General features: G+C 35.7%; 1 protein-coding gene across 2 annotated transcripts; it reads right to left on the bottom strand.

Annotated features, from left to right (window-relative positions):
• Nucleotides 1-738: 738 nt before the first annotated feature.
• On the bottom strand, nt 739-26,277 carry LOC113055427 (intermediate filament family orphan 2-like). Of its 2 annotated transcripts, none has more exons than XM_026221737.1 (9): nt 25,360-26,277; nt 9,395-9,455; nt 6,817-6,912; nt 4,098-4,268; nt 3,592-3,731; nt 1,872-2,061; nt 1,260-1,349; nt 1,058-1,182; nt 739-955 (listed from the first exon to the last, which is right to left on the bottom strand). In XM_026221737.1, exons 1-9 carry the CDS (start codon nt 25,833-25,835, stop codon nt 850-852), a joined length of 1,455 nt encoding a protein of 484 aa, XP_026077522.1. In that variant the 5' UTR covers nt 25,836-26,277; the 3' UTR covers nt 739-849. The 2 variants fall into 2 exon arrangements, with proteins under 2 accessions (XP_026077522.1, XP_026077523.1); XM_026221738.1 differs by having other exon boundaries at nt 1,872-2,031; nt 25,360-26,267.
• Between the last annotated feature and the right edge of the window lie 653 nt (nt 26,278-26,930).

Raw genomic sequence — 26,930 nt, 5'->3', positions numbered from 1 at the left:
ATTTCCAATGTGGACATTTTTGACCACAAAAAGTACAGGTCAGACTATATTTTTTGGATGATGTACATTATTTATTTATTTATTTCACATAGCAAGTGCCAAAACCTTTACCAAGATTCATTCCATTCTGATGAAGTAAAAAAAATCTTAAAAGACAATTTTTGGGTGAAAAAATGACTGAAGAGCACCAGAGGGTTAAAAAATTTAGTTGAAAACTTGACATTTTGATGATTAGAGAACATTCAGAAATAACTGGGAATGTCAGCAAAACATTCATAGAGTGTATTTTTGTTAGCGGGGAAAACACAGATCACAAAATAAGGCTGATTGCATAGAACACAAGCTTTTTCCACATTCACCAACTGGATCGGGGCTTAAAGGCCAAAATACTTCTGCAGTAAACTGTTGATTTCTCAAATAGTTTTTAGAAAAATAAAAAGCCACTAATATTAAGGAACTCATTCTGATGTGTTCAGTCCGTTTTGGGCTGATTGGCTTTCAGTCTTGTGTATCACTCACACTGTGTGAACGTTTTCCCGGTTTCTTATCGAGATTTGGGGTTTGATCAAGTGTATTGTGTTATGTATTTTAGCTGGGATCGATCTGATTTGTAGTCAGGCCGTCCCGTGACAGCTGTGGCACCGTGTGACGCATCGATATTGATGTCTAAGCACAAAAACAACCCTCATTATCTCCGCCCCACTCTGACACGGAGACGTTAAAGCACCTACAGGATTTGTGGGAGTGGGCTCTGTCCCTCAGTGTAATACCATTGGTCGATTGCTGGGAGGCCCGAGAGCTGATTGGAGCTCGGTGGGAGGAAGAGGGCGGGGCCAGACTGGGCAGGTATCAGCTGATTGGCCCCTCCGTCTCTCCGTCCTTGTCCGACTCCTCTTGTATCTCGTCAGTGTTCCCTGAGTCACTGCTCGCGGATGAGCTGATGGAAAGAGAATTTCTGAAAGAGAAGGAGAAGATGATTAAAATAATTTGGATCTTAGATCAGCACTATAAGCTGTTTTTCTTAGCAGACAGCCCTTTAGTGATGCTGTGAAATCACCTGCCACCCTTGATCATTCTCCTGCAGGTCTCCATCTGTACGTCCAGCCCTCGCTTCATGCTGCACATCTCCATATACTCATGCAGATGTCTGTTCATGTCACTCTTAGCCGTGGCCAACTCCATCTGTGTGATCACAGACACATTCAACCTCAGTAAGAGGTCAAACACAATCACAACCAGTCTCGCTAGCACAGTCTAACCTCGATTTGTCCGATCGTCTTCTGATATTCCTGCTCTCTGGTCTTGAAAAGAGACTCGGTCTCATCGATGAGATTTCCCAGACTGCAATCCTGAGACATGTGACACACAACGGCTTATTTCACTTATCTGTACAAATGTGCTGAGAACAACACTGAAGAAATTAGAAGAAATTCATACATTTATTATGCAACGTTGCATTACAGTGATCCAGTAAAGACTTTTATAATTTTTCAAAATATTTCTATTTTAAGTTAATGCAGTTCTTTTGAACTTTCCTTCTCAAGCAGTTTTTAAAATTAGTTTGCACAAAAATATGAAACAGCAAAACTGTTTTAAACATTGATAATAATCAGAAATGTTTCTTGAGCAGCAAATCAGCATATTAGATTGATTGCTGGAAATTCAGCTTTTGATCACAGAAATAAATTACATTTTAAAATATATTCATATAGAAAACAGTTATTTTAAATTAATATATTATTTCACATTTTTACAGTTTTTCCTGTATTTTTAATCAGAAGAATGCAGCCTTGGTGAGCCGAAGAGTCTTCTTTGGAAACCAGTCGAGTCATTTGAACAGCAGTGTATAGAGCTGATAAATGTAAGCTCACAGTGTCGTGTGCGTCTCCGTTGGAGTCCGGGGCAGCGCTGCTGTTGGTGAGGCTGTAGGGCATGTTGTAATTGTTGAAATCCTCCCATAGCAGCAGCGTATCATCGTTCTCTTCCCATGTCAAACTGTCACAGTCATCATCCATCTCAGACGTCTCCCGCCTAGCAACAAATGAGTTATCTGAACAATGTCTGCGTGTGAGGAAAGAGAATGGGACAGAAAGAGAGGAGAGAGAAAGAGCAGGCAGTGAAGACAGTCACAGGACCAGAATGAAGACAAGCAAACACATACTGACGTACATGACTCCCAAATCTGATTTTTTCCCCCTCACTGTTAACAGCAAAAATTGCACTTAAATTTTCAAGTGGAAATTGGGTATGCATTTATTGTTTTGCAATGTTGATGTTTTTTATTAATTATTTTAAAGCATAATTTTACCCTGAAAAGCCTGATATGAAAAATAGGTCAGAAAAAAGTGTGCTTGTGTCTTTTTGTTTGATGAGTATCATCTTCAAGACATCAGGATTATATAGCTCATATAATATTATTAAGTAAGAATACAGAGGAAAAAACAACTTAGTTTTACTCAAAGGCAATAAATATGCCATTTGGTCAAATGCTGATATTTATATGGTCAAAAAGTACGATGAAGTTCAGAAAGCTTGTAATGTAAATCAATGAGAACAGAATACTTACATAAAATGATATAAATATCAGTTGTTACTTTGTATCTCCCAATAACATGTCTTTTATTATCAATGCTCTGTAGTTTTAAAACATATAATTCAATGCCATGTTGATTGGGAGATGAACAAATAAATGTTGCTCAAAAACCAGATGATCTAATAACTTTATGAATAAAACATAACTAACTGTATGGATAATCGAGTAAATCGAAGTTTCTTCAGTACAGTAAGTGTTCATCTTGAAATATTACTAATAATATAAAGTTTTTCTTACATTTACTTAATACAAATCTGTAAAGATCTCACAGCAAAAAGACAAAAGACCCATAACCTGAAGGTGGATGTTTTTACAATTACATTAAAAGGACTTTCTAAAAATAATACATATTACAATACATGTGCAGTCTTTACCATGGTAAAGCCTCTATATACCACATCACATGGCATAATGTAATGCAAAATGCTGTATTTGATGCTATCTGTCTTTATAAAACATCTCAATCATAAATATGTTACCAACTAACATGATCTGACATTATTCAACATGCAACACTGTTTTTTTTTGTTTTTTTGAGTGAAATATTTATTGAAGTTTTGACTTCTTATTTATTTTTTATTTTTTACATTTATTTATTTTATTTTTTTGCATGCATGTCAAATTAGATGTCTTGCAATTAATAACGGCGTACAATATGAGCCATTTTTCTGCATGTGCAGAACCTTAAAAATATCAGATTTGGGGGAGAAAATCGTAGTCAGGCACTTTGGCTTGTACTACAATAGCTAGGTGAAAGTGTGAAAGTGAGAATCAGAAAAACACAGAAATATCAGCTTTACGTGATCATGACATCAAAGTGGAGAAAGATTAACATTCATATCAAACACATGGAGAAAGAGCAGCCTGTACGTTTCCCCCAAAATTGCTCAAGCGTGCCTGCAGTTGTTTGCTTCACCACTAGGAGCCTCCAGAGTAATCATGAGATGATCTCAAATCTCAGACGGAAACCTGAATGTGTTTTGGTTGTGGGGACTCACAGATGGTTGATCATGCGCTTCATCTCATCGGTGATGTTAAACGGGACGTCCTCCTCCGAGGAGCTGGGATCTGCATCCATCTCTGAGCTTTCCTCATCTGAGACTGGCTTCTTCTCCTTCTTTTTGCACACCACAGCCGTCTGAAATACACAGATATATTACAGGCTAGGGGTGTGTGATACGGACATAAAATGTTAAAATGTAAGGAGAGCTGTTTTTATGCTGGTAAATATGACACAAAAACTGCATATAGGTTTTCTGAATAAATCATTGATTCAAATGATTTGTTCAAAGACAGATTCATTCAGAAAGACAAACACCACAGTGTTGCTCTGAGACACGCAAATGTTCTGCTCCAGCTTTATTTGGAATTATTTGTTGTTGGTGAAACAGAGAAAACATATTTAGTTTTCATAACTTGAATTATAGTTGCGTTCTATTCTAATAGGCTATTCTAACATGTCTCAAGATGTGTTTTATAGTTATTTTTGGTTTGTTCTTCCCACCCTGTCTGCTGGTGCTCTGGATGGACTGATGTTGAACATCTTGGACATGTCCTCTGAGTTCCTCTGCTGGGCCACGTCACACAGTTTGGCCGTGATGTCGATTCTCCTGCAGATGTCCATGTCTACCTTCATGGCTTTCTCCTGAATCTTGGTGTCGAGGTCGGACATTTGCTAAACAAAGATTCAAGCAGAAAAAAAACGATTTCTGTACAAACAATGAGTTTATGATGCAGAAGAAACCACATTTGCAGTTGCAGTGTCAGTTTTGTGCTTAGTCATGATGCATGTTTGTCTTCAAAGTCTGGTTTATGAACATCAGCAGTTTTTAAAAAGCAATAGTCACTGTATTATTTCGCTCATGCCTCCAGATTTACATGAATGCAATGTACACACTGTAAAATCCTGGGCTATGTCAATATTTGATTTGACAGCCATATTTATTAACAGGCATGTTTTATATATATATATATATATATATATATATATATATATATATATATTTTTTTTTTTTTTTTTTTTTTTTACATAAAAAAAATGTATGTTCATATTTTTAAATAATAATAAAAAATAATAATATAAAAATGAAATTGTAATTATTATTTTTTTTTAATAAGTATAGATCACTTACTTAAAAATACACCATACTGTACATAAACTAATTGTTCAGTTTGGTTCATAAAAAATAAATTCAAAAGAAAAATAATTTTTCAGGAGTGAATTGGTTTGGAAAATGTAGTTGTCACATGTAAATAATTTAATGGAGTGTTTCAACAGCGTCACTGAAAAGTGTATTTAACTGCAGTGTGTGTGTGGCCATAATGTATTTAGTTATGCAGATTAAAACCCGAGAAACTCTAATTCTCTTAACAAAAACTAACAATGCTACAAGATCATGCTAAATCATTATAATCTCTACTAAAACATCAATTAAAATCTACAAACAAGTCATCAATCAATGTCATTGCACACAGACGCTCAGACCAACAAGTTAGTCTTGTGGTAAATCCACAGGCACGCAACAAACATGAGCGGTTCATTTCACCTGAAGGCCACATGAGAAACAGTTGCTCTGATTTATTTGTTCTGCATGGAGAAGAGGAGGAGCCCGAGCAACAGAAACATTGAGGTACAAATTAATAATAATAATAATAAAGAACAGAATAAAAAAAGAAACTCGCAATTCTGACTTTCCTCACACTTCTGAGAAAATAAAGTTTGAAGTTTATGTCTCACAATTCAGAAAACATAATTTGTATTCCAGGTTTATAACTTGCAAATACCAGATATAAAAATGCAATTCTGAGAAGAAAAGCCCAAAATTTTCATGAAAAATGGTAGAATTGTGAGACAGTCACAATTACCTTTTTTTAATAAGATATAAACTCGCAATTGTGAGAAAAAAAAACTGAATTGTGAGATTCATTTTAAGTTTCATTTTATATATGTTATTCTTTGACAGAATCAAGCTTGCCGCAGTTCTACACAAATTATATATATTTTTTCAAGTTCATTTCTCACAATTTAGACTTTTCTTCTAAGAATCGCTAATTTATATCTTTCAAATGCAAGTTATATACTTGTAATAAGATTTGCAAAAAGAGTTTATATCTCTCAATTCTGACTTTTTCCTCAGAGTTACAAGAAAGTCTGAATTGACCGTTCGCCGAGAGTTTGATTGACAGGTGATCTGACCAATCATAACACTGAATCTGCCATATTGTCCGACGAATAAACCAGACGTAGATTTACATTGGTGGACTTGAACTTGAAAAATGGTGTGTTTTGACATCTTTCTGCGGTTGAGATGACACTTCTGATGTTCATTCATGTTTATTTTGTGCTATAACTAGTAGTAAAGAGGAAGAGATGATCGCTCTTGCTTGTCGTCCTCTTTGCTATGCGATGTATTTTTAACTATGTGAGAACATGATGTGTGTGGCGTGAACGCACCATGGTTGTTGGACATAGCTGCAGTAACTAATGGGTATTAAATTGTGAGATAAAAGTCATGATTCCTGTTTTCATTTTTTATTCAATGGCGGAAATACGCTTCCATCGAAACCGATGCATATGAAACAAATCAGGGCAATTGTTTTTCCTCATTAAATTCAGTCCACTCAGTGCTTTCACAGATCACATCTTGCATTCTCTCTTACTTTCAGGTCCAGGATTTTCCTCCGGTTTTCTACGGCTCTAGAGTGGCTCCGTCCGCCAGCCTTTATGATAAATAGCGATTTCAGTTAACAGCTTTTATTGTTCCTAAACTCTGACACTCGAGTGAGTGACTGGCTGACAGATGAAGAGAAGGTGAGTAACTCTAATCATTAAGCTGTCAATTCGGGTGACATGTGGATAAACGGTTTATTCATTCCTCACCGTCTAGATCAGCCGGTTCAAATCGAAGGCGTGTATGCGTGAGATAATGATATTACGACACAATGAGACTCAAAACAGAGCTCTGTTTGTCTGTGTATTGTCTCTGTGTTTCTGCCAGAGGGGAAAAGAGCCAAATAAAGCGGAGCGAGTTTCACGGAAAACAACCAGTCACAGAGATTAAAACCTGATTAAAAAAACTCAGATCCTTATCAAATGTGGTAAAAACATCATCCATCATCCGTGGACTGAAAACACTGTGATCTGAAGGTGTGATAAAACAATACAATTACACTGATCTTCAAGTGTCTGTGATATTTTGGGCTCTAGATATGGAAATACTCACATCGCTCATAAGGCTCTTGAACACCACCAGTTCAGCTTTCAGTCTTTCGACCTTCTCGTTCAACTCGTCCTGAATGGCTTCGGATTCGTTTACGTTCTGAACAAACACGCACATGAGAAAACGTGAACACACAAAGCAACAGAGGAATACATGAAATATAATGTAAGACGACACGTCACTCAAGCGCTCAGGGTTTAACCGGTTAGTTAGTTCTAGTTAGTTGGTACGTTAGTAGTATCTAGCAGCCAAAACATCTCCACTGACAAGCATTGAAAGTAGTCATCTACATACTGGTCAAAACAAGTCTCTTCTGCTCACCAAGGCTGCATTTATTTGATCAAAAATGTAATAAAAAAAACAGTAATATTATTTCAATTTAAAATAAGTGTTTATATTAAAATATATTTCAAATGTAATTTATTCCTGTGATCAAAACTGACTTTTCTAAATTTGATTATATTTGATTGTTTATTCAATAATAAAATATGTGCATTTATTTTAATTGGTGATGCTCCTTTTTTCCATTTAGTGCACTATATATATATATATATATATATATATATATATATATATATTACAGACAGATCTTCATGTTAAAATGCCATGAGCACACACTTTCTGAAAAAAAAAGGTACGAAAACTGTCTACAATGGTACATGGTACAAATATTAATACCATTGAGGTACCAATATGTACATTTTAGGTTCTCATATGTATCTTTAAGGTACTTATATCCCCCATTAGGGTTAAATAAGGTACAAAAGTGTAGCTTTTGAAAAGATACCACCTCAGAGACAGCTTTTGTACCTTTTTTTTTGGGAGTGCATGACGACATGAACACAACACACTCTCTCCCGTCTAATGAAAAAGGTTGGAGAGGAAATCCATATAAGTGAGGGCAGTTTGGGATTTCTCTCCTCTGCAGTTTTGCTGACCCATAATCCAACACAAACACAGATGCAGCCGTGTATTGATTTTCCCGCTGCATCAGCAGAGGATGGATCTTGTTTCTTGGGGAATGTGGTGAGTTTGAGACTGACATGGATGCAGCACTGGGCCACGTGGGCATATTTAAACACTCAAACTCTTAAATGCATCCCATTTACAGCCTTGACCCAGATTGTTTGAGTACACACACACACACACACACACACACACACACACACAGTCATTTATATTTGCTCAGATCACATGAGAAGATAGTCATTGTGTATTTTAGCATGCACACACTCACATACTCTATAGGGGTCATTTCAAGGAGCTCCAGATTTAATTTGATCATTTGCGGTTTAGGATGTTCTGGGTGGTTGCTTATTTTTGCAACTTTAACATTTCTCAGATCTCTGACTTTTTATTGCAGGCTTGAATCAATCTGAGCACAAACTGAGACATTGTTTGGAGGAGAAACATGTAAGAATCCATACAGCAAAATTAGTTGTTACATTAAACAAAAAATGACCAAACTTTAATTTTTTAAAATACATTAATATATTTTGACACATTTTTACTTATATTTTCTCATATACTTTCTGACTATTTTAATATATATATTTCAATATATATATACTTTGGACATGCATTGACTCTGGCCCCTTTGAAGTATGTTTGCTAATATTTTCTAATGCATTTAATTTAAATATATGTACAATGATAATACAAATACCTTTTGCATTGACCCAACAATTAATTTTAAGACTGGAAATGTTTTAAAATATTTTTCCTGTCCTCTGAAATGTTTTTAAATATATTTCCTCAGAGAGTTTATATGTACTGTACATTTTAGTTTTTTATTTACATTTATTTTATGTAGATTAAGCATTCAAAACGTATTTTAAATGTTTTTTTTCTTCAATATATTATCTCATATAGTGTTTGTCCATTTTATATAAACAAAATTCAGTGTAAATATATGCACATACTCAAAATACATAAATACATTGCATCACTTTTTTTTCTTAGATGGAAATGCATTTTGGCATTTAAAGGTTTAAACTACAAATATTTTACATTTGGAAAATATATTTTCTCAAAGGGACAGTTCATCCAAAAATGAAAAATTCTGTCATCATTTACTCACCAGCACAAACCTTTCTTTAAATCTGCTGAATACAAAACAGTTGATGGGAGCCACTGACTTCCATAATATTTATTTCCATAAGTCAACGGGGACCAGAAACTGTTTAGTAACCAACACTCGTCAAAACATCTTTTGTGTTTAACACATAAAGGTTTGGAACAGAATGACAGAATTTTCAGTAAAACAATCTCTTTAGGAAAATATTCTACATATATTTTGACCAGATAAATATATATATTTTGCCTGAAAAGAATCCAGTTATTGTGAATAGGAGAAAGCTTGAGAAGATCTTATTTGTGCTTTACATTTGGGGAAAAACATGTTGAATTCTGCCTTTTTAAGTGTATAATGTCAGCATGTTCTCCTGCATCATGGATCTGGATGTGGACACTCATGTCGTAGGTTTCAGCTACAAGGTCGTCAAGTGAGAAACCCACGTCATATAAAGTCATTAGTGTCACAGTGAGAGAGTCTAGACGGCTGGAGCGAAGGTGAGCTCACCTCCTGAAGCGTCTGCACCATCGACTCCATCTGTTCTCTTCTCGACAGCTCCTCCTCCCATCTGCAACACAGCACACACCTCTGATGAGTCTGAACATTACACTATCAGTCATTTTATATCACAGTTATCTTATAAAATCACAACTTTGCCTCAAAACTAGTCTTAAGTCACTGGGGTATATTTGTATATTTGCAATAGGCAAAAATACATTGTATAGCTGCTTCACAGTAACAAACAGGACATTAACAGAATCAGTGATGCAACCTTCAGCTCTAAAAAGACAACAGTGTCATTATTCAGCTCACAGTGTATATTAACAGAAAGCAGTCCTGCCCAATGATAGCTATGCAGATGGTTCATATTGTGTTCATATATCGGTTCCCCTTTGGTCTCATTGATCGTCGAGCTCAGGAATCCTCCGGTAAACCCTGGGCTGTGCTCCGCTGGCGTCTGTGGTCTGTGTGCCCATCCCAAGGTGTCTGGGACGGGCCGGATCTGAAACCCAATACTGCACTCTGACAGACAGAGGAAAACCAGCACAACCAGACCAAAGGGGAGACTTATGGGTTGATTCTTTATACCTAATTCATCACCTGAGATACAGCAAAAATTTACTTATTCTTATGTGATGCCATTAGGAATTTGTTAAATTAAATCAATAAATTATATTTAAATTAAATTAATTTATTTAAATATAATTACTAATTAAATAAATTAATTGTATATATATATATATATATATATATATATATATATATATATATATATATATATATATATATATATATATATATATATATATATATATAAAAATTTAATTTAATAAATTATTATGGAAGCTTGTTTCTGCCACTGAATAAAACTTTTTATTATAACTTTTTATCTTTTTCCTCAGCAATGTGAGTTTATATCTCGCAAAAACTGTTAATTTTTTTTTTTTTTTTTATCTCAAAAGACAGTATTGGTATAAAATTGTGATATAAAACGTTGCAATAAGCTATCTTTTTTTATCTTATATTCAGTGGCGGAAACAAGCCTTCCATATATTATTTCATTTGGGATCAGTAGTATTTATTTTTAAGACATTTTATACCTAGAATACACTTTTATACTTTGAATAATTTTATTTAGTGAGGATGCATAAGTCACTACTTTCAAAAATATGCTGTGATTGGCTATTTGATTATTATTATTAAATTAAATGTATTATAAATCACTATATAACAAGGTTAGGTTATTGTGTATTCTGTGGTCTCTGTTTGGGTTAGGGTAGGAAATGACAAACCACAACCCCGAGAAATGCTCCTGAAAGCACTCAAAGCATTACTTAAATTCATACATCTGTTTCTTAAAGCCTGGAAACTATGAGTGACAGCTGTAAAGAGGCAGTTAATCAAGCGTGGAGACAGAACTGCAGAACAGCTCTGTGTGCCGGAGGGACTCTTTCTACAGACCATCAAATCATTTCTGAGGCATCACTCCCTGTGACTACAGCAACGCTCGAGCCCAGCACTAAAACAGCGTATTGAGCAGATGAAGCACTCGATCACATTTACTGCCGGCTCTGAGCCGCTTCACTGTTACTACGAGGAGGTAAACAGTACACACTCACACACTCACACCGCAGACGCAGAGCTGCTGGAGGACACTCAGCCATGTGATGTCAGCTTACTCATTAGGGTGAGGGAAGTGGAAACTTTCCCTCAAGACACACACACACACACACACACGTGCGCTATCAAACACACATAAAAGACACTTCAGGAAATCACATGCCGTCACAAAACACACCACAACGCACACCTTTCCTGTTGTGGCAGAAAACACATTTAAAACCAAGGAAACCGCAGAAAAGATCATAAACTACAAACACTATAGTCTATCCATCCATCCATCCGTCTATCCATCCAATCCATCCATCTATCTATCTATCTATCTATCTATCTATCTATCTATCTATCTATCTATCTATCTATCTATCTATCTATCTATCTATCTATCGTGTGTTCGTTTTATCATTCCTAATCATCCATCCATCCATCCATCCATCCATCATACTATCATATATCTATCCATTTATGCCATTCTATCTATTCTTCCATCATTCTATTCATTTAACTACGGTTTTATTCATCCATCCATCATTTCATCATCTATCTATCCATCTGTCATTCTATCTATTGTTCAGTCCATCCATCCATCCATCATTTTATCTATCCATCTACCTATCATTCTATCCATTCTTCCATCATTCTATTAATTTAACTATCGTTTTATTCATCCATCCATCATTTCAACATCTATCTATCCATATGTCATTCTATCTATTGTTCTGTCCATCTATCCATAACTTTATCTATTCATCCATCCATTTATCCTTCATTTTATCTTCCCATTGCACATCTATATATGGCTTTATCCATCTAATTCATCCATCCATTGCTCTATCCATCTATAGTTCTATCAATGTATTGCTCCATCCATCCTTCATTCATTGTTCTATCATTCTATTAATCCATCAATCCATCCAGCATCCTATCATCTACCTATCCATCTATCTGTCATTCTATCTATTGTTCTGTCCATCCATCATTTTGTCTACTGGAGTTCACTGGAGTTCATCAGCCAATCACAGCACAGCACAGCACAGCGCATCACTTCCTGCTGGACGCATTGATGCAGAGGACAGAAGAACACAGTCTGATCACAGTGGACAGTCTGGACCTTTGTATAGGATGAAGAGAGTCTTACTGTCACTAGAACACATAATTAAACTCATGAATATTCCACATTTCCACATAATAATTATCTTTAACAGATTTGAAAATACAGGTCAGATTTCAGATATATGATATGTATCAGTATTCAGTTTACATTAATATGAAGCTTTCTTCCTTTCCCCCACGGGCAAAAACTGCAGTGTTGCATCAGCAAAAATAGTCTGCCATCAGGATCAAGGTATTATTCATCACACGGGGTATTTAATTTCCAGAATTAGAGTTTTGTGGCTTTTAATCCATGTCTGAAAGGAGACATTAAACGTTCATCAAACTATTAAAGTATTAAAATGATTTCTGAAGGATCACCTGACACTGAAGACTGAAGTAAGATGTTGAAAATTCAGTTTTGATAACAGGAATAAATTACATTTCAAAATATATTTACACAGAAAATACTTATTTTAAATTATAACAATATTTTACTTTATTTTTGATCAAATAAATGCAACCTTTATTGAGCATTAGAAACATAAAAAAATAAATCTTACAGAATGGTAATGAAGGTTTAAATCGTACAGTGTTTGCTTCTGACTATGGACCAAAAATGCAGGTGTTTATGTAAACTCAAGATTATTTAAAAACCCGATATGTTCCTTCTCATTAAAGATGAATCACTTTCAGTTCTCCAGAACAATACGTGAGGAGTGACTTTAATCCAGTAACACTGAACTTAAACCCAGGAATGACAACAAGAGGACTACTTCACTCCCAAACCATATAAGGACAATTTCCTGTTTGTTTGAGAGTCTAATACCATACAAGGTCAAGTCAGCACACAGATATCTGGCTACTGATGACCACGTGCCTTACAAATGAGTCCCATTATGCACTGCACAAATCATTCAGTGTCACAAAAACTCCTTCGTTAATCTCACGGCGCTCTCAAAAAATATTTAAGATTCATGCATTTTAACATAAACAATTGAATAAACTTAAGGTGATGCATGTGTGTCAGTCATAAATAAATGAAACAGGCATGATTTCAGCACTTAGAAAAGTCTGTTTGCATCTATTTGATTTCATTTTACTAATCATATTTTCTAAATGCATGTATTATTATGCTTAGAATCAGAATAAATCTATAGTGTTTTTTGGAGTTAGTCATTCACTAATTTGTTTTGCATTGCAATTTGTGTACTGTTTATGAAAAATGTCCCAAAAAATACGACTCATTTCGCCAGTTAATGAGGAGACAGACTCATGTGACCAAGCTACATTTCCTATTATTCTTTATGGCAACTCAAAATGATAATAATGTTTTTTGGCTCTGTAAAGCTAGGAAGTGAAAATAGAGGAGGAAAATGCTATTGCCAAACTCATAAACATTAATTTCCCAGGAGGACTTACTTCGTCCTATATATGCAAATATAACAGAGGCATATGCTAAAGTCTTGTTTATGGGAGGTAAACTGTTTATGGCCAGCTGTTTGCATCTATAGAGGTCTCATGGCTCTAAAAGCTGTTAGTTAAGGGTCAGCATGTTCAGCTTAAACACTTAAAAGAGTGCAACCTGTTTCCTGACATTTTTGTCTGTGACACAAATGATTCAAACGTGTGTTGACCAGTGATCCATCTCTGCTGAAATACTGCTGCATGTGCAGAAATAAAAGCGCAAGCCAATGCAGGAAATTGTGAGTTCAGGGTCTGAACGATTAACCTGAGCTGCAGCGGACAGAACAGGTTCTTCTGCGCTCATTCACAGCAGCCTAATCAAACACATAAATCACATGCCATGATTTATCGCTAATAGTCTTTCCCTGGCACGTTCACTGGTTCCTTCGTGACAGCCTCGGATGTCTTCACCATGTGGGTTTACTGCATGTTGTGAGCGAATATTTCACACTGATCACACTGATCATCCAGAAGAGATGTGCAAGAGAGAGAGAGAGAGAGAGAGAGAGAGAGGCACTATAAAATCTGTTCGATTACTTCCATAAAATCCATGTTTTTACGTTGTAATTTTTCTGGATTCTATTTTAATGGTTTAATTCAATTTGTATAATCAAAAAAATAATTATTTTAATTTAGACAACTTAATTTAATAATTGCTTACATTGCATTATTATTATTATTATTACGTTGAGATGTACATTCTACTGTACAAGTATGTTACCGTATGTTAAACCAAACTATTAGTTGCATTAAAGACATTGTGTTTCAGCACTTCTATGTGTTTGCTAAGATGTTCTGGTTGCTATTGCATTGCTAGATGGTTATAAGTGTGTTTTTGGATGGTTGTGTCACATTTTCATCATCAGCCGGTTGAAAATCAGTAAAAACAAGCCACATGACGAGGTTTCATTCAAGTCTGAGTTACATGCTAAAGTTTAATACTCAGGATTAAAGGGTTCAACAAACAACATGACCGCTTGTAACTGTGCAGCTTGCCTTAACAAGCACAATAATTACTTGCATAAGACCTGTTAAAAAAGTTATGAACACGTGAGCAGGTCGAGGCAGAATGCAGAAATATCAAGAATCCCCTGGCTGCCACAAACGTGTTCCTCGTAGTGCTTCCAAATAATCATTTCAAGATGTCAAAAAGGGAAATTCTGTTGCACAACCAAAGAACACTTACATAATTGTGCGGAATACAAAACAAGTTTTCAGCTCTTTCAACTTTTCATTGCATTGAATAGGGACAATACAGCAGATTATTTTTCACAAACCTAAGTAGGGCTAAAATGATTAGTCGAAATTAATAATAACGTCGACAATAAAAAAAAATAGTGGACAAATATTTTTGTTGTCGATTAGCCGTTTGATCTCATAAGACATAATGCAAGGGCCTGCAATCCAATAGAATGTATTCAAATATGTGACGATTCAAATCGGTTGAGATGCTAAACAAATTGAGATTCATTTAGGGGTAGGAGTTTACATGAATGTGTGTCTGAGGGGAACTTAGTGTCTTTAGAAAAGTTTAGATGGTATTTTTTTATTTTATCTTGCCTCTGTATAATACATATTAAAGTTAATAAGTGCAGCGCTGCTTTGTTTACAACGGTAACCAAGGAAACGCTTTAAGTGCCACCTGCTGGTGGAGAGTGAATCTGCGTCTCGTTCAGCTCGACATCTGTTCCTGTTTCATACAGATACTTTTTATGTAAAGTTTCACAAAACTGAAGTCAAACCATTGTGTTTTTGCTTCAAATTTCGAAATAATACAATCTAAATTAGATTAAAAACTGCTCATGTTGCATGATGCAGCATCTTTGTTTGGATCAGTGCCTGTAATATTAAATAAAAGAGCACAGACAAAGCCTTATTATTGTTGTTTATATGAAGAGCATTATTTGATTTGTGTTATTTATTTGGTTTGGGGCTTGTTTTAAAATTTCAAATTAGTTATTGTTGTTATTTACGTTTACAATGTGTTTAAATGTTATTCAACAGATGCTTTTATCCAAAGCGACTTACAAATAAGGACAACAGATGCAACCAAAACCAACAAAAGAGCAATGATATGCAAGTGTTTTAATTAGTGTAGTATAGCGTTATATTTCAGTTTCACAAAGAAACATGCAGGATTTTGTACAACCAATATTAAAATGACACATTTAATTTATAATTTGTCTTAAAAAAAACGTGAATTGAATCGAATCGTGACTTGAGTGAATCGTTACATCACTACTAGAAAGCATATTGAACGACATTCAATATATATACAGAACTGAATGAATCAGCTGATTTCCATGAGGCCTCTCTTCCTCAAACGTCATGAATACAGCACTGAAAATAGAGTGAGAGAAAATAACCCACACCTCCAAATGATCTGTGAGCGGCGTATCAGTAACGGCTGACCGAAAGCCAAACAGAGGACAGACCCAGCTCTGAAGCACACTACCCAACTGCTTATGAAATGTGGATTAGACTGTCACCACAATAACATTCCATTCACAAATACTGCGATTAATCTGTGCTTCCCAAATTGCAGTAATATTTATATCACATTGTTACTGTATCGATTTCTTTCAGCTGGAGACAAAAGAAGATGTTTGGAAGAATGTTGTCTATACAGAAAGTCATGCAGGTTTGGAACGACACGAGGGCAAGTAAATGATGGCAGAACTTCAATTTTTGGGTGAACTGTTCCTTTAAGTCCTTCTAAACTATGCATAACAGGTTTTAGGGTGGTTTGCATTGTTTTTAACAACAGCTCAGACAAAATAACTTACTAAGGATATCTTGTGGCTTATGGTTTTATTCACAAGGGATTTAAAACGACATGAACCAGGGTTCACTGAAGAGTGAAAAGCCTTGAGAGAGCTTTGGGTGCCGTTTCATTCTCTAGAAGACGCCCAACACAAGCTGAGTCCAAAAACTAGGGTGTGATGCAAAACTGTGACATGGAAATGGCTCCAAGTGGATTATTAGAGATGAAAACTAGGTATGCAGACATGTGTGAAACAGGTGTGCACATTTAATACAACAACTGACACAGTCATAAAGCATCTGAGCAGCTGGGATGTGATGATTACTAAGACCTTAAAATGGGTCACAGCTTGGTTCTGATGGCAGGAAGAACCCAATAACCAAAAATCTTCGAATTTAATAATATAAATAAGCTTACAAACTTTTAAAGGAAAGTAAAAACTGCTGCTGTATTTTCCACAAACTTGTTTGTAAAAGTGATACGTTTGTTTTATGTTACCAATTTTAATGTCAGGCCTTGGTTTTAATATTAATATATATTTAATTATTTTCAATATATTGTAATATTAATATATTTTAATGTTCATTATTATTATAAAAAAATATTAATATATTTTAATATTCATTATTATTTTTATTATTATAAAAATTTAAATTTTCTTTTTTACAGTCACAATGGCTCACAGGTTTGTTCTGTTAACAGTGAAAACAATGCTTCATGCAACTAACCAAATAATCATGCATTGTTAGGATATTAATATTTATGTAGATAAATATAAATAAATGTCAACCTTTGAAAAAAACAATGCAAATGTTATTCTATGTTTGCACAAATTCATATGTTACAAAGTAAACAATTTTGCATATTTGTTTGGCCCGTGTATTGTAATATATAATATATTTCATAGATAGATGTTTATATAAAAATGCACTTATTTTTGCTACCTATATATTTATTTATTTATTTATTTATTTTCAAAGTGATGTGCACATTATTGAACTTACATGTTTATATCATTCGCTCATATATATATATAATTCTTTATTTTTTATTTTAAGGATTATTTGGTCAACTCTGTAACATACAACTGTTTGAGAACCACCGATTAGCTTCCAGATGTTCAGAAGGTGACAGTCTGCAGCTCAAGCTGGATGACAGGCTGTCACGACTAATCCAAACTCCCGTCGGGCCCCTGGGGGCCTCACCACACCCAGCGTGTTCAGGAATGTGCCGGGATCTCCTGCTAAACAAACCCATTATCTCATACCGCCGCCTGACCAGCAACTCCCTCTCTGTCACGTTTCCCATCCATAATACACCTCAACGGCTTCAACATAAGCAAGGTGTGGCCACAAAATACTTTGCATGTTAAGTCCCATCAAACTTTCTCTAGAAAGAACACTTAATTGAGTTAATAGATTGTTAGTGTAGCCAAGAACCGTTACATACAAGTCACTCCTGTGTGATAACTTGCATTGCCAGTGCTCGGGGCGCTATTATTCATTGCAAAACCACTCCTCATTATTGACTGGAAAACATTTAAAGGGTTTTGTTCCAAAAGTTACAAGGCATGTTAGGACTCATTGTGATATAACATAGATGTAAAGGGTTTGTTTTGTTAGCTGTAGCAACACCCAAAATACAAGGCGACGTTATCCTTTAGTTGACCCACAGTTTCTCAATTGTGCAAAATATGGTCATCAATGCAAGAGTAACAGGGCTAATAATGAATTCTCTTTATAGAAGTGGAGCTGTAAAAGATCGATAATGCATTAAAGCTCACAAATAGATCTTTAAATCACCCTGAATTCACCCAGAACTGAAGTGCCAGGATGCTGGACTTTAGGGTCAAGAAAGCCCTGTTCGACTAATGCAGATAATGTTTGAACAGCAGCGATTCATTTTAGCAAAAAGCAAAGAAGACCATGATATATTGTATACAGCTCATGCATATTAATATATCTACTATATAAATTATAGAATTATAAATAAGGTTCGCAAGTAGTAATAAAATGGAGATACGAATATGAAGTAGCACAACTGTTTTCAACTTTGATAATAATAATAAATGTTTCTTGAGCATCAAATCAGTAGCTATATTAGAACGACTTCTGAAGGATCATGTGACACTGAAGACTGGAGCTATGATGCTGAAAATACAGCTTTAATCACAGGAATAAATTACAGTTTAAAATATACAGACATAGAAAACAGCTATTTTAAATTGTAATAATATTTCACAATATTACTGTAGTTTTTAATTAAATAAATGCAGCTTTGGTGAAAAGACATTGGAAAATATTTGTAAAAATCTTACATACATATACATACAGTATATGCATGCTGCATGCTACTATAAGTTGTGAATTGGCCGGTAACATTTAGTAGCCAAACTGACTGGTGAGTGAAAGTGTTAATTTCAAATCTCTCTTTACACAGCAAGGTACCACCCTTTCAAAGCCATTGCATGAATATGCACACTTGATTTAACTCTCTAAAAGTCATCGTGGCAGTACCTTACAATTATGCATCCACAAAGTACTAAAACAATCATTCATGGGATCAGATTCACTAATTTCCTCGAAAAGCCCATCCCTAGTCCACACAGACAGAGAATCCACTGGCTTCCCATAAATCTCAGGAAACAACACGTCACGGGTGAGACATGGATGTGGGTGAGCCTGGCAGAGATCAGTGAGTGTGAATCAGAGCGCGGCCCACCCTACAGGTCATCCACACCCCCATTCCAGCAGCATGAGAAGGACACACACATCTAGATATCTGATGCAGCCGTCTGTCAAACATTAATGCTCTTTTAATCTGCCCAACCATCCCTGAAACATGACTACATCTCATTCTGCCAAAGATACTCTCAACAAGTATTGTGTAGAGGTTTTCAGTCAGGAGGAGCTGCTCGCTGCTTTCTGCTGATGACAGCTTCAATTTTTCAAACACCAGAGGAGGAAGCAAAGTCTCCAAAAACTCAGCCTCAGGGCTCCAGCATCGATCCGCAGCACTGAAGCTAAATTCAGCCTCCATTCAATTATTCATGCAGGAGAAAGATTTCTGGAGGTCTGGGTTTGATAGAGGTTGCTCTCTGAGATGATGGTCTCTTTTTTTTAGGTGATTGGGGTGTGGTTTGTGATCTTGGAAGCTGGTCACAGCATCACTGGGTACCACTATGAAACACTTATTCATTACTGCATTACTATATAAATAGCTGTTTTCTGTTATGAATATATATTAAAATGCAATTTATTTCTGATCAAAGCTGACTTTTCAGCATCGTTACTCCAGTCTTCAGGGTCACATGACATGACCCTTCAGAAATCATTCTAATATGCTGATTTGCTGCTCAGGAAATATTTCTGATTATTATTTATGTTGAAAACAGTCGTGCTGCTTCATATATGTATGGCAACCAGTGCTTTAAGTGGCCCAAAAGAGGTGCCGGTAGGCTACTGTTTTTTTTTGTTTGTTTGTTTTTGTTTTCGATGACTCTCCTCATCCCCGGAGGTTACAACAACTATATAGAAGGGGTTTTATATACAGCAGTCAACAGCCGCCCTTAATAATAAATCCTGTTATTAGTTAGTGGATTTGCTTGAGCTAGAAAGAACTACTGAACATGAATAAAATGTGCAAAAAAATGATTTGCGATCCCGTTCCGAACTCCCCAAATGACTCAAATGATTCGCGAACCCGCTCCGAACTCTCGAATTGATTCAAATGATCCGCGAAACCGCTCCGAACTTCCGAACTGACTCAAATGATTTGCGATCCCCAAATCGACTCAAATGATTCGGATCCCGCTCCGAACTCCCAAAATGACTCAAATGATTCGCGAACCCGCTCCGAACTCTCGAATTGATTCAAATGATTCGCGAACTCGCTACAAACTCCCGAACTGACTCAAATGATTCGCGAACCCGCTACGATTCCTCGAATTGATTCAATTGATCCGCGAAGCCGCTCCGAACTCCCGAACTGATTCAAATGATTTGCGATCCCCAAACTGACTCAAATGATTCGCGATCCCGCTCCGAACTCCCAAACTGACTCAAATGATTCGCGATCCCCAAATTGACTTAAATGATTCGCGAACCCGCTACGAACTGCCGACCTGACTCAAATGATTTTCGCGAACCCGCTCCGATTCCTCGAACTGATTCAAATGATTCGTGAACCCACTACGAACTCCCAAACTGGTTCAAATGATTCACGCTCCATACTGCGAACCTGGAAGAATTAGGAAGCGTGCATTGTGAAGGGCGCTCTGAAAAGCGGCAGCGCAGGCAAAGGATTAAAACCTCTATTAAAACAGATGTCCAAATGAACTTACCTGTATGCTAAAATCACGTTCTGGGCGCACGGAGAGGTGGTGGTACGCTCAAGAGCTATATTTGAATGTGACGGTACTGAGAAGCCTACCAGTGCGTACTGGCCCACTTAAAGCATCGATGGCAACGGTGATACATAGGTTTCAGCATTCTCTGATGAATGATGAATAGAAAGTTCAAAAGTACAGCACTTGAAATATAAATCTTTTGTAGCATTATAAGTGTCTTTAATGCCACTTTTGATCAATTTAATGAGTCCTTGCTGAATAAAAGTATTAATATCTTTAAAAAATGAATGAATTGAATGGTAGTGCATATAACCAGTTATCACATAAAACAACAACAACATGATTTTACAGCATTTTTACATTAAAAATGGCAGTTCAAGTAAAATAAATAAAAAACAGTAAAAAAATTGAGGGAGTTAAAAATGCAATCACTTCCCATTCATTCACACACTGGAAATAGAAAGTCAAGTCGAACACACTGCATTGTGGGATACAGTATGTCAGGTCGTGGCTCTATACTGCACATTTCAGCAATGCATTAGGTCATCAGGGATTTCACGCTTAAAACTGTACATACTGTATACTGCAGAGACAGTAAGAGCAACATGTCAGCATACTTTATATCTCTCTTAAGAGGTTAATGAATGCTTTCCTAAAGAAGTTGTGACAGAACGTTGCACCAGACTGCAATAAATCAGCACATACACACGCACCAGTGTCCTGACTGCAGTTTATCACACACACACACACACACACACACAACCCATCGCTCTGTGCTCTCGCTCCAGCAGGCTGTTGGCCGTTCAGACAGAAGCGAGGCAGCTGTAGATACAGTAGTTAAAGCCACAAACACCACAGCAGTAATAGAGTCAGTCCACTTTCTAACAGGCCCAAAGATTTCTTCACTGCAGCACTGATGATAAAGAATGTGTTTTAGTGTTGGAGCAGCGGAACAGCAATATTTCAAGTGTTTAGGAAATCAATAATCTTCACAAACTCAGCAGCTTTGACCAATCATTGCATATGGATTTTCATGCACCGCTCTGTCATCGCAAAGACACGAACATCTTATTGTTCTTAATGGTGCAAGACTGTGACCATTTCATCCAGCAAGCACATGAAATGTATTTTTATGCTTTTCACTTGTTTCAACAAAAATAAACAGTGCTTGCAGACAAGTATAAATATAAGCACTAATATTGCTCATACTTAGAGATAGATTTGAACATACCACAAACACTATGTATTCAACCTAGTGGGTTTATTATAGTCAACTAAAAATAAAACCATTAATCACTGAAAAAAAAGAAAATCATTATTTAAAGTAAGAATTAAAAAAAAGAAACTAATTCCACAATGTGTTCAAACATGATGCTCTGGAATTTTAAAATTATTAAAATTATTATAATTTTTTCAATTATCAAATTGAACTACATAATATGCCTTTAATTAATCAAAGTACACACAAAAAAAAAATACTCTAAAACATTTTTCACTCAGAAATTGCAAGTTTCACAAATAATTACTAACTAATAAATTACAAAAAAAAATCAAAACAAAACAAAACATTTTAACTTCCTGGATCTTATTTTATTTAATGAACGAATCTCAACTTTACCTTCAAAATTATTAAAATGAATGAATGAATTGATTTAGGTTAAAACGATGTAAAACAAAAACTAAGTATTAAACATAAATTTTTGATGTAGAAAGAGCAGAAAGACCAAAATAGTATTTTCTTGTGAAATGTACTAAGTTGTTTTATAACTTCAAAAAGATTTAAAACGGCATCTATCAATATCATTTATACTCATTCAGATTTAAAGTTACACATATCCTCGATACATACAGATATAAAGATCCCAAACTTTGAATATCTTGGGAGCTGGTTTGTACATGTTTGAGCATTATAGCTTTTTATTTATTAGCTGATTAATTATTTGTTAAGCCTTCAATGTGAAGAATTTGTTGGGGCCAATAGAAGCGAACAGACATGTAGGAACTACACTTTCCAAATGCATGAGCGAAAGATATATGTGTGATGTAATGCACACCAGTGATTCACATGCAATAAAAACTGTAGTCAGCACTAAAGACCAGCGTGTAGGGTCAGATTTCTCCAGCAGGAAGAAAAGCTTACATGCACAATCTGAATGCTGCAACCTGTGAACATTGGGCGGTGAAACCAACACACACTGCTTATATGTCAAATAGCACACATGCTTCGTTATCTGTCATCATGCATCATCATTCACAGTTATCGATTAATGTGCTAAAAAGCATTTTCTACTTGTTAGCTATTATGCATCCTAATTTTGCACTTAGAAGGAACAATTATTTAGATGCAATACTAATTAACATGTAATGAAGTGATCAACTAATGAATCTGAGGGTCATTAACTAACATTCCTCTGGGTGTCATAGAGCTATAATGGACATGCAATCAGACAGCATTTACAATTACAGTTATGTTTTGAGTTTATTTCCATTATTTGACTGTTCACATGAGTATCGGGATACATTTCAGTATGAATTTAGGATGTAAACAACTATTTATGGGCTTTTTAGCCCATTTTAATGTCATTTTTAATGTCTGCCGATTGCAATTGCTTAGAAACATAATTGCACATTTTCATAATTTATAAACAAAATATACAGGATTTTATACTTTTTTATATATATTTTTTACTAATTTTCTCTCACAAATCACCCCCCCCCCCACAATTCTAATTTATTCTGAGGAAAAAACTGAGAATTGCTAAATAGAATTATGAGATAAAAACTCAGATCTGAAAAATCTGAATTGCAAGGTTAACTCACAAATCTTAGAAGAGAAATCTGAATTTCGATTTTAAAATTGTGAGAAAAAGGTTCCAATGACCTTTTACTTTTTTTTTTTTATTCTGTAGCAAAAACAATAAAAAAAAAGAACTGTGAATCATAAACTTGAGACAGAAGTGTAGATGTAAAATCAGAATTGTGAGAAAATTGTGAGAAAAGTAATTGGGCGATATCAATGCAAACTGAGATGAACCACAAGAAAAAAATATTTTCTCCTATGGGGAAGAAACAGTCTTCCATAGTATCCACTATAGCCTATAATAGACTAAATCAAACATATATAGACTCTCTTAAGTTTGACTTGGTAACTTTGTTCATGATTGGCAAACTCCCTGTAGACCATACAAAAGAACTTCTAACAAAGAAAACAAAGATATTGGCCTATTTCATATCTGGACTTGTCCGAGACTCATTTGAAGTTCCTCATGATGTCATAACTGAGGCGATCTCAGACAAAGACAAGCCCACAGTGTTCAAATGAGCTTCTGAATCATCACAGGATGACCAGGAGGTGATACACACACACACACACACACACACACGCTTCCTCTTTCCTTGCCTTCATTTTGTGCTCATTGTTGTGGCTTTTCTGAAGGGTAAGGAAGCAGTATTTACTAGCAGGTCAGCACATGTCTGGGCAAAAGGGTAGCTGGATCACACACACACACACACACACACACACTCCTCTTATGCCTCAGTGTTTGAAGTCATTCAGAAATCATGCATTAATAAAACCCATTCAGCACCCATCAGAAATCTCATTCACAAAGACTGATCCATGAGGATGGAAATCAGACGTCATGTCTGTGTCACATTCTAGTCCAAAATCCTTAGAATTATATTTTGCAAAGAAATACAATAAAATAAAATAAACTAAGCACTGTTTTCAGGACAATTAAGCACATTTTACCCTCAAATTTTCAAAACTGTAAATTTTTCAATCCCATTTCAATTATGATTTTCATTACTGTAATACAATCATTTTTACTGCACTATTTTCCTAAATTATACTGTTTCACAAACACGCTTTTATTTAAATCAGCATAAAATATTTAATTTAAATCAGCATGAATTAAAAGAAGTGCCACAAATAATTGCATGATGTATAAATGTTTAATAAAAACAAAAAACTTTTTTTCATTTTTTTTTTTTTTGTAAAACAGCAATGATATTTGGGGGTAAAATATGCAATATTGTCATGAAAATCATGTTGCAACAATATAATTATATATATATATATATATATATATATATATATATATATATATATATATATATATATATATATATATATATATCATAACAGTCCTACAATAGACCATTTTGTTTATGCAATATAATTGTTCTGTTAATTTTGACAGTTGGACATCATCTTGACCATCCATTAAGTTTCTGAATTTCTGCATCAAGTAAAAGAATGAATGCAACAAATAACTTAATCATCTGCCAACTGTGATAAAAAGCTTCTCGTATCATATTTCTGAAGACAGCTGCAGATTTGCTGGAGGACTGCTGCTGAGAAATGCAAGAAAAAATTGGTACTGGTATATTTAGAGGTGACTATAACACTGACCACTGCCTCCCTGCATTTCGTGAAAGCAAAGAAGCATCTCCAATGCAAACACACCAACAAGAAGCACACAGAAGCTCAAATATTCATTTAGCCTATATAGACGGGCTCCAGCTGTCCTGCATGAAAAACTGGGCCCTTGGATATTTGCTGTTCGCTTGCCAAGGTGTTCTGCTGCAGTGAATCAGTCCAGCACAGAAATGATGACCAGCAGCAGGCTGCTTTTCAGGCCTACTGAACAAATCAAGGCTTGATGAAACAGTACTCACCTTCTCTTGTACTCATCCCGCTCCCGTTTGACTTTGGCCAGGACGTTATACAAGGCTCTCAGTTCTGGGGTGATGGTGTCGATCTGAACCCCAACCCCGTCCGGATGGGTCCAGGTGACCCCGGGTCCCTGCACAGTCTTCACGCGCTCTCCGTGTCTCAAAATATGCGTAAAACTCCAGATGTTGCCCGGAAGCCTGGACTCCAGAGAGTCCGTCTGGACTGCGACTTCGCGCGTGAAGGTGAAGCCCGGATGCCTCGGCTGACTGGAGGCTTGCTTCAGCTGGTTCTCCAGAAGTTTGTTCCTTCTCTCCAGCTCATGGACTTTGGCGAGGAAGCAGCGGAACCTCAGATTGAGGCTCTTGAGGGCATGGATGTTGGATCCCAGGTCGTTGCGCAGAGCTCTGGGAACCGCTTCCGACGTCGCGCCGCTCACCACTCCGCCCAAAAAACCCTCTCCAAACAACAGCGAGCTCATGGTTTCATACAAAAATAGATATCGGTGAGTTTAATTCAAAGCTGGTGTGTCCATGCAATCTTCTTCTCATGCGTAAAAAGCCCCCCCTAAGTATCATCGATTGACTGAAAGCAAGCAATGCAGTCATTATCTGTCTATCCTTCCAGGACGCATCATGTTCTCCTTGGAAACGAGCAGGAATAACGGAGCGCGCGGTCTGTTCGTCAGCTTATTTCTGAAAGTGCGGGACATCTGGAGAACTGCGACTCATCTCTTCGATCAGACTGATATTAGTCTCACAGCCTCTTCCGCTGGCTACCGTTATATACCGGACGCTACCGGCACGACGGGATCGAGTTTCATACTCCTAAAAGAGGGAGATCCGTAGCAAACTCTCCGCCCCGACGCGCCGCCCCGGGACGCGGAGACGCGCATTCGCGCACACGGGACGGAGTGCAGGAATCTGGCAACATCGCCCCCCTCAAACAAACTCCAGCACGTTTTATTTCTTTTTAGGATATTTGGTCAATTTTTAATAATGAACCTACCTATTAAAGGTTGATCAAATAAATTATTTAATATTTTATCTAAATAAATGCAACTTACATTTGTTAAATGTTAACTAAGTAGCTAACTTCTTTTTAATCTATCTTATTAATGTTTAAAAATTAAGTATTTAACTATTAACAGCCTACTAATAATCTAATCTAAATATACCATTTATGTTTTATCAATGTTTGCTAAATCATTATTTAAATATTAATAATAGCCTTTTAATATTGCAAAAATATATTACTTAATATTTTATCTAAATATATACAATTTGGACTTTATCAATGTTTGATAAATAGCTATTGATAATATTAATATTGACAAATATTTTACATATTATATTTTGTTTGTCTGAATGGATATTTATCAATGTTTAATCATTCATCGTTGAATTGTCAATTATATTAATATTGATAAATAAATGAATATATTTATCTGTAAATAGATTTGTTATTATTATTTATTATTATCATTTTGATGTTTTGTTGTATTACATTTTGATTTAAGATCTATCTATCTATCTATCTATCTATCTATTAAAGGTTGATCAAATAAATAATTTCA

This window comes from Carassius auratus, chromosome 36 (genome assembly GCF_003368295.1).
Source record: "Carassius auratus strain Wakin chromosome 36, ASM336829v1, whole genome shotgun sequence".
In the NCBI taxonomy this organism is placed as follows: domain Eukaryota; kingdom Metazoa; phylum Chordata; class Actinopteri; order Cypriniformes; family Cyprinidae; genus Carassius; species Carassius auratus.
This window is presented reverse-complemented; position numbering and strand designations above follow the sequence as displayed.

Excerpts from the sequence above, each read along its gene's own strand:
- LOC113055427 (XM_026221737.1), bottom strand. The coding sequence starts at position 25,835 with ATGAGCTCGCTGTTGTTTGGAGAGGGTTTTTTGGGCGGAGTGGTGAGC. Across the intron at positions 9,456-25,359 it reads CGGGATGAGTACAAGAGAAG|ATGGGAGGAGGAGCTGTCGA; the intron begins GTGAGTACTGTT and ends GCTGTGTTGCAG. Across the intron at positions 1,350-1,871 it reads ACGGAGACGCACACGACACT|GATTGCAGTCTGGGAAATCT; the intron begins GTGAGCTTACAT and ends CACATGTCTCAG.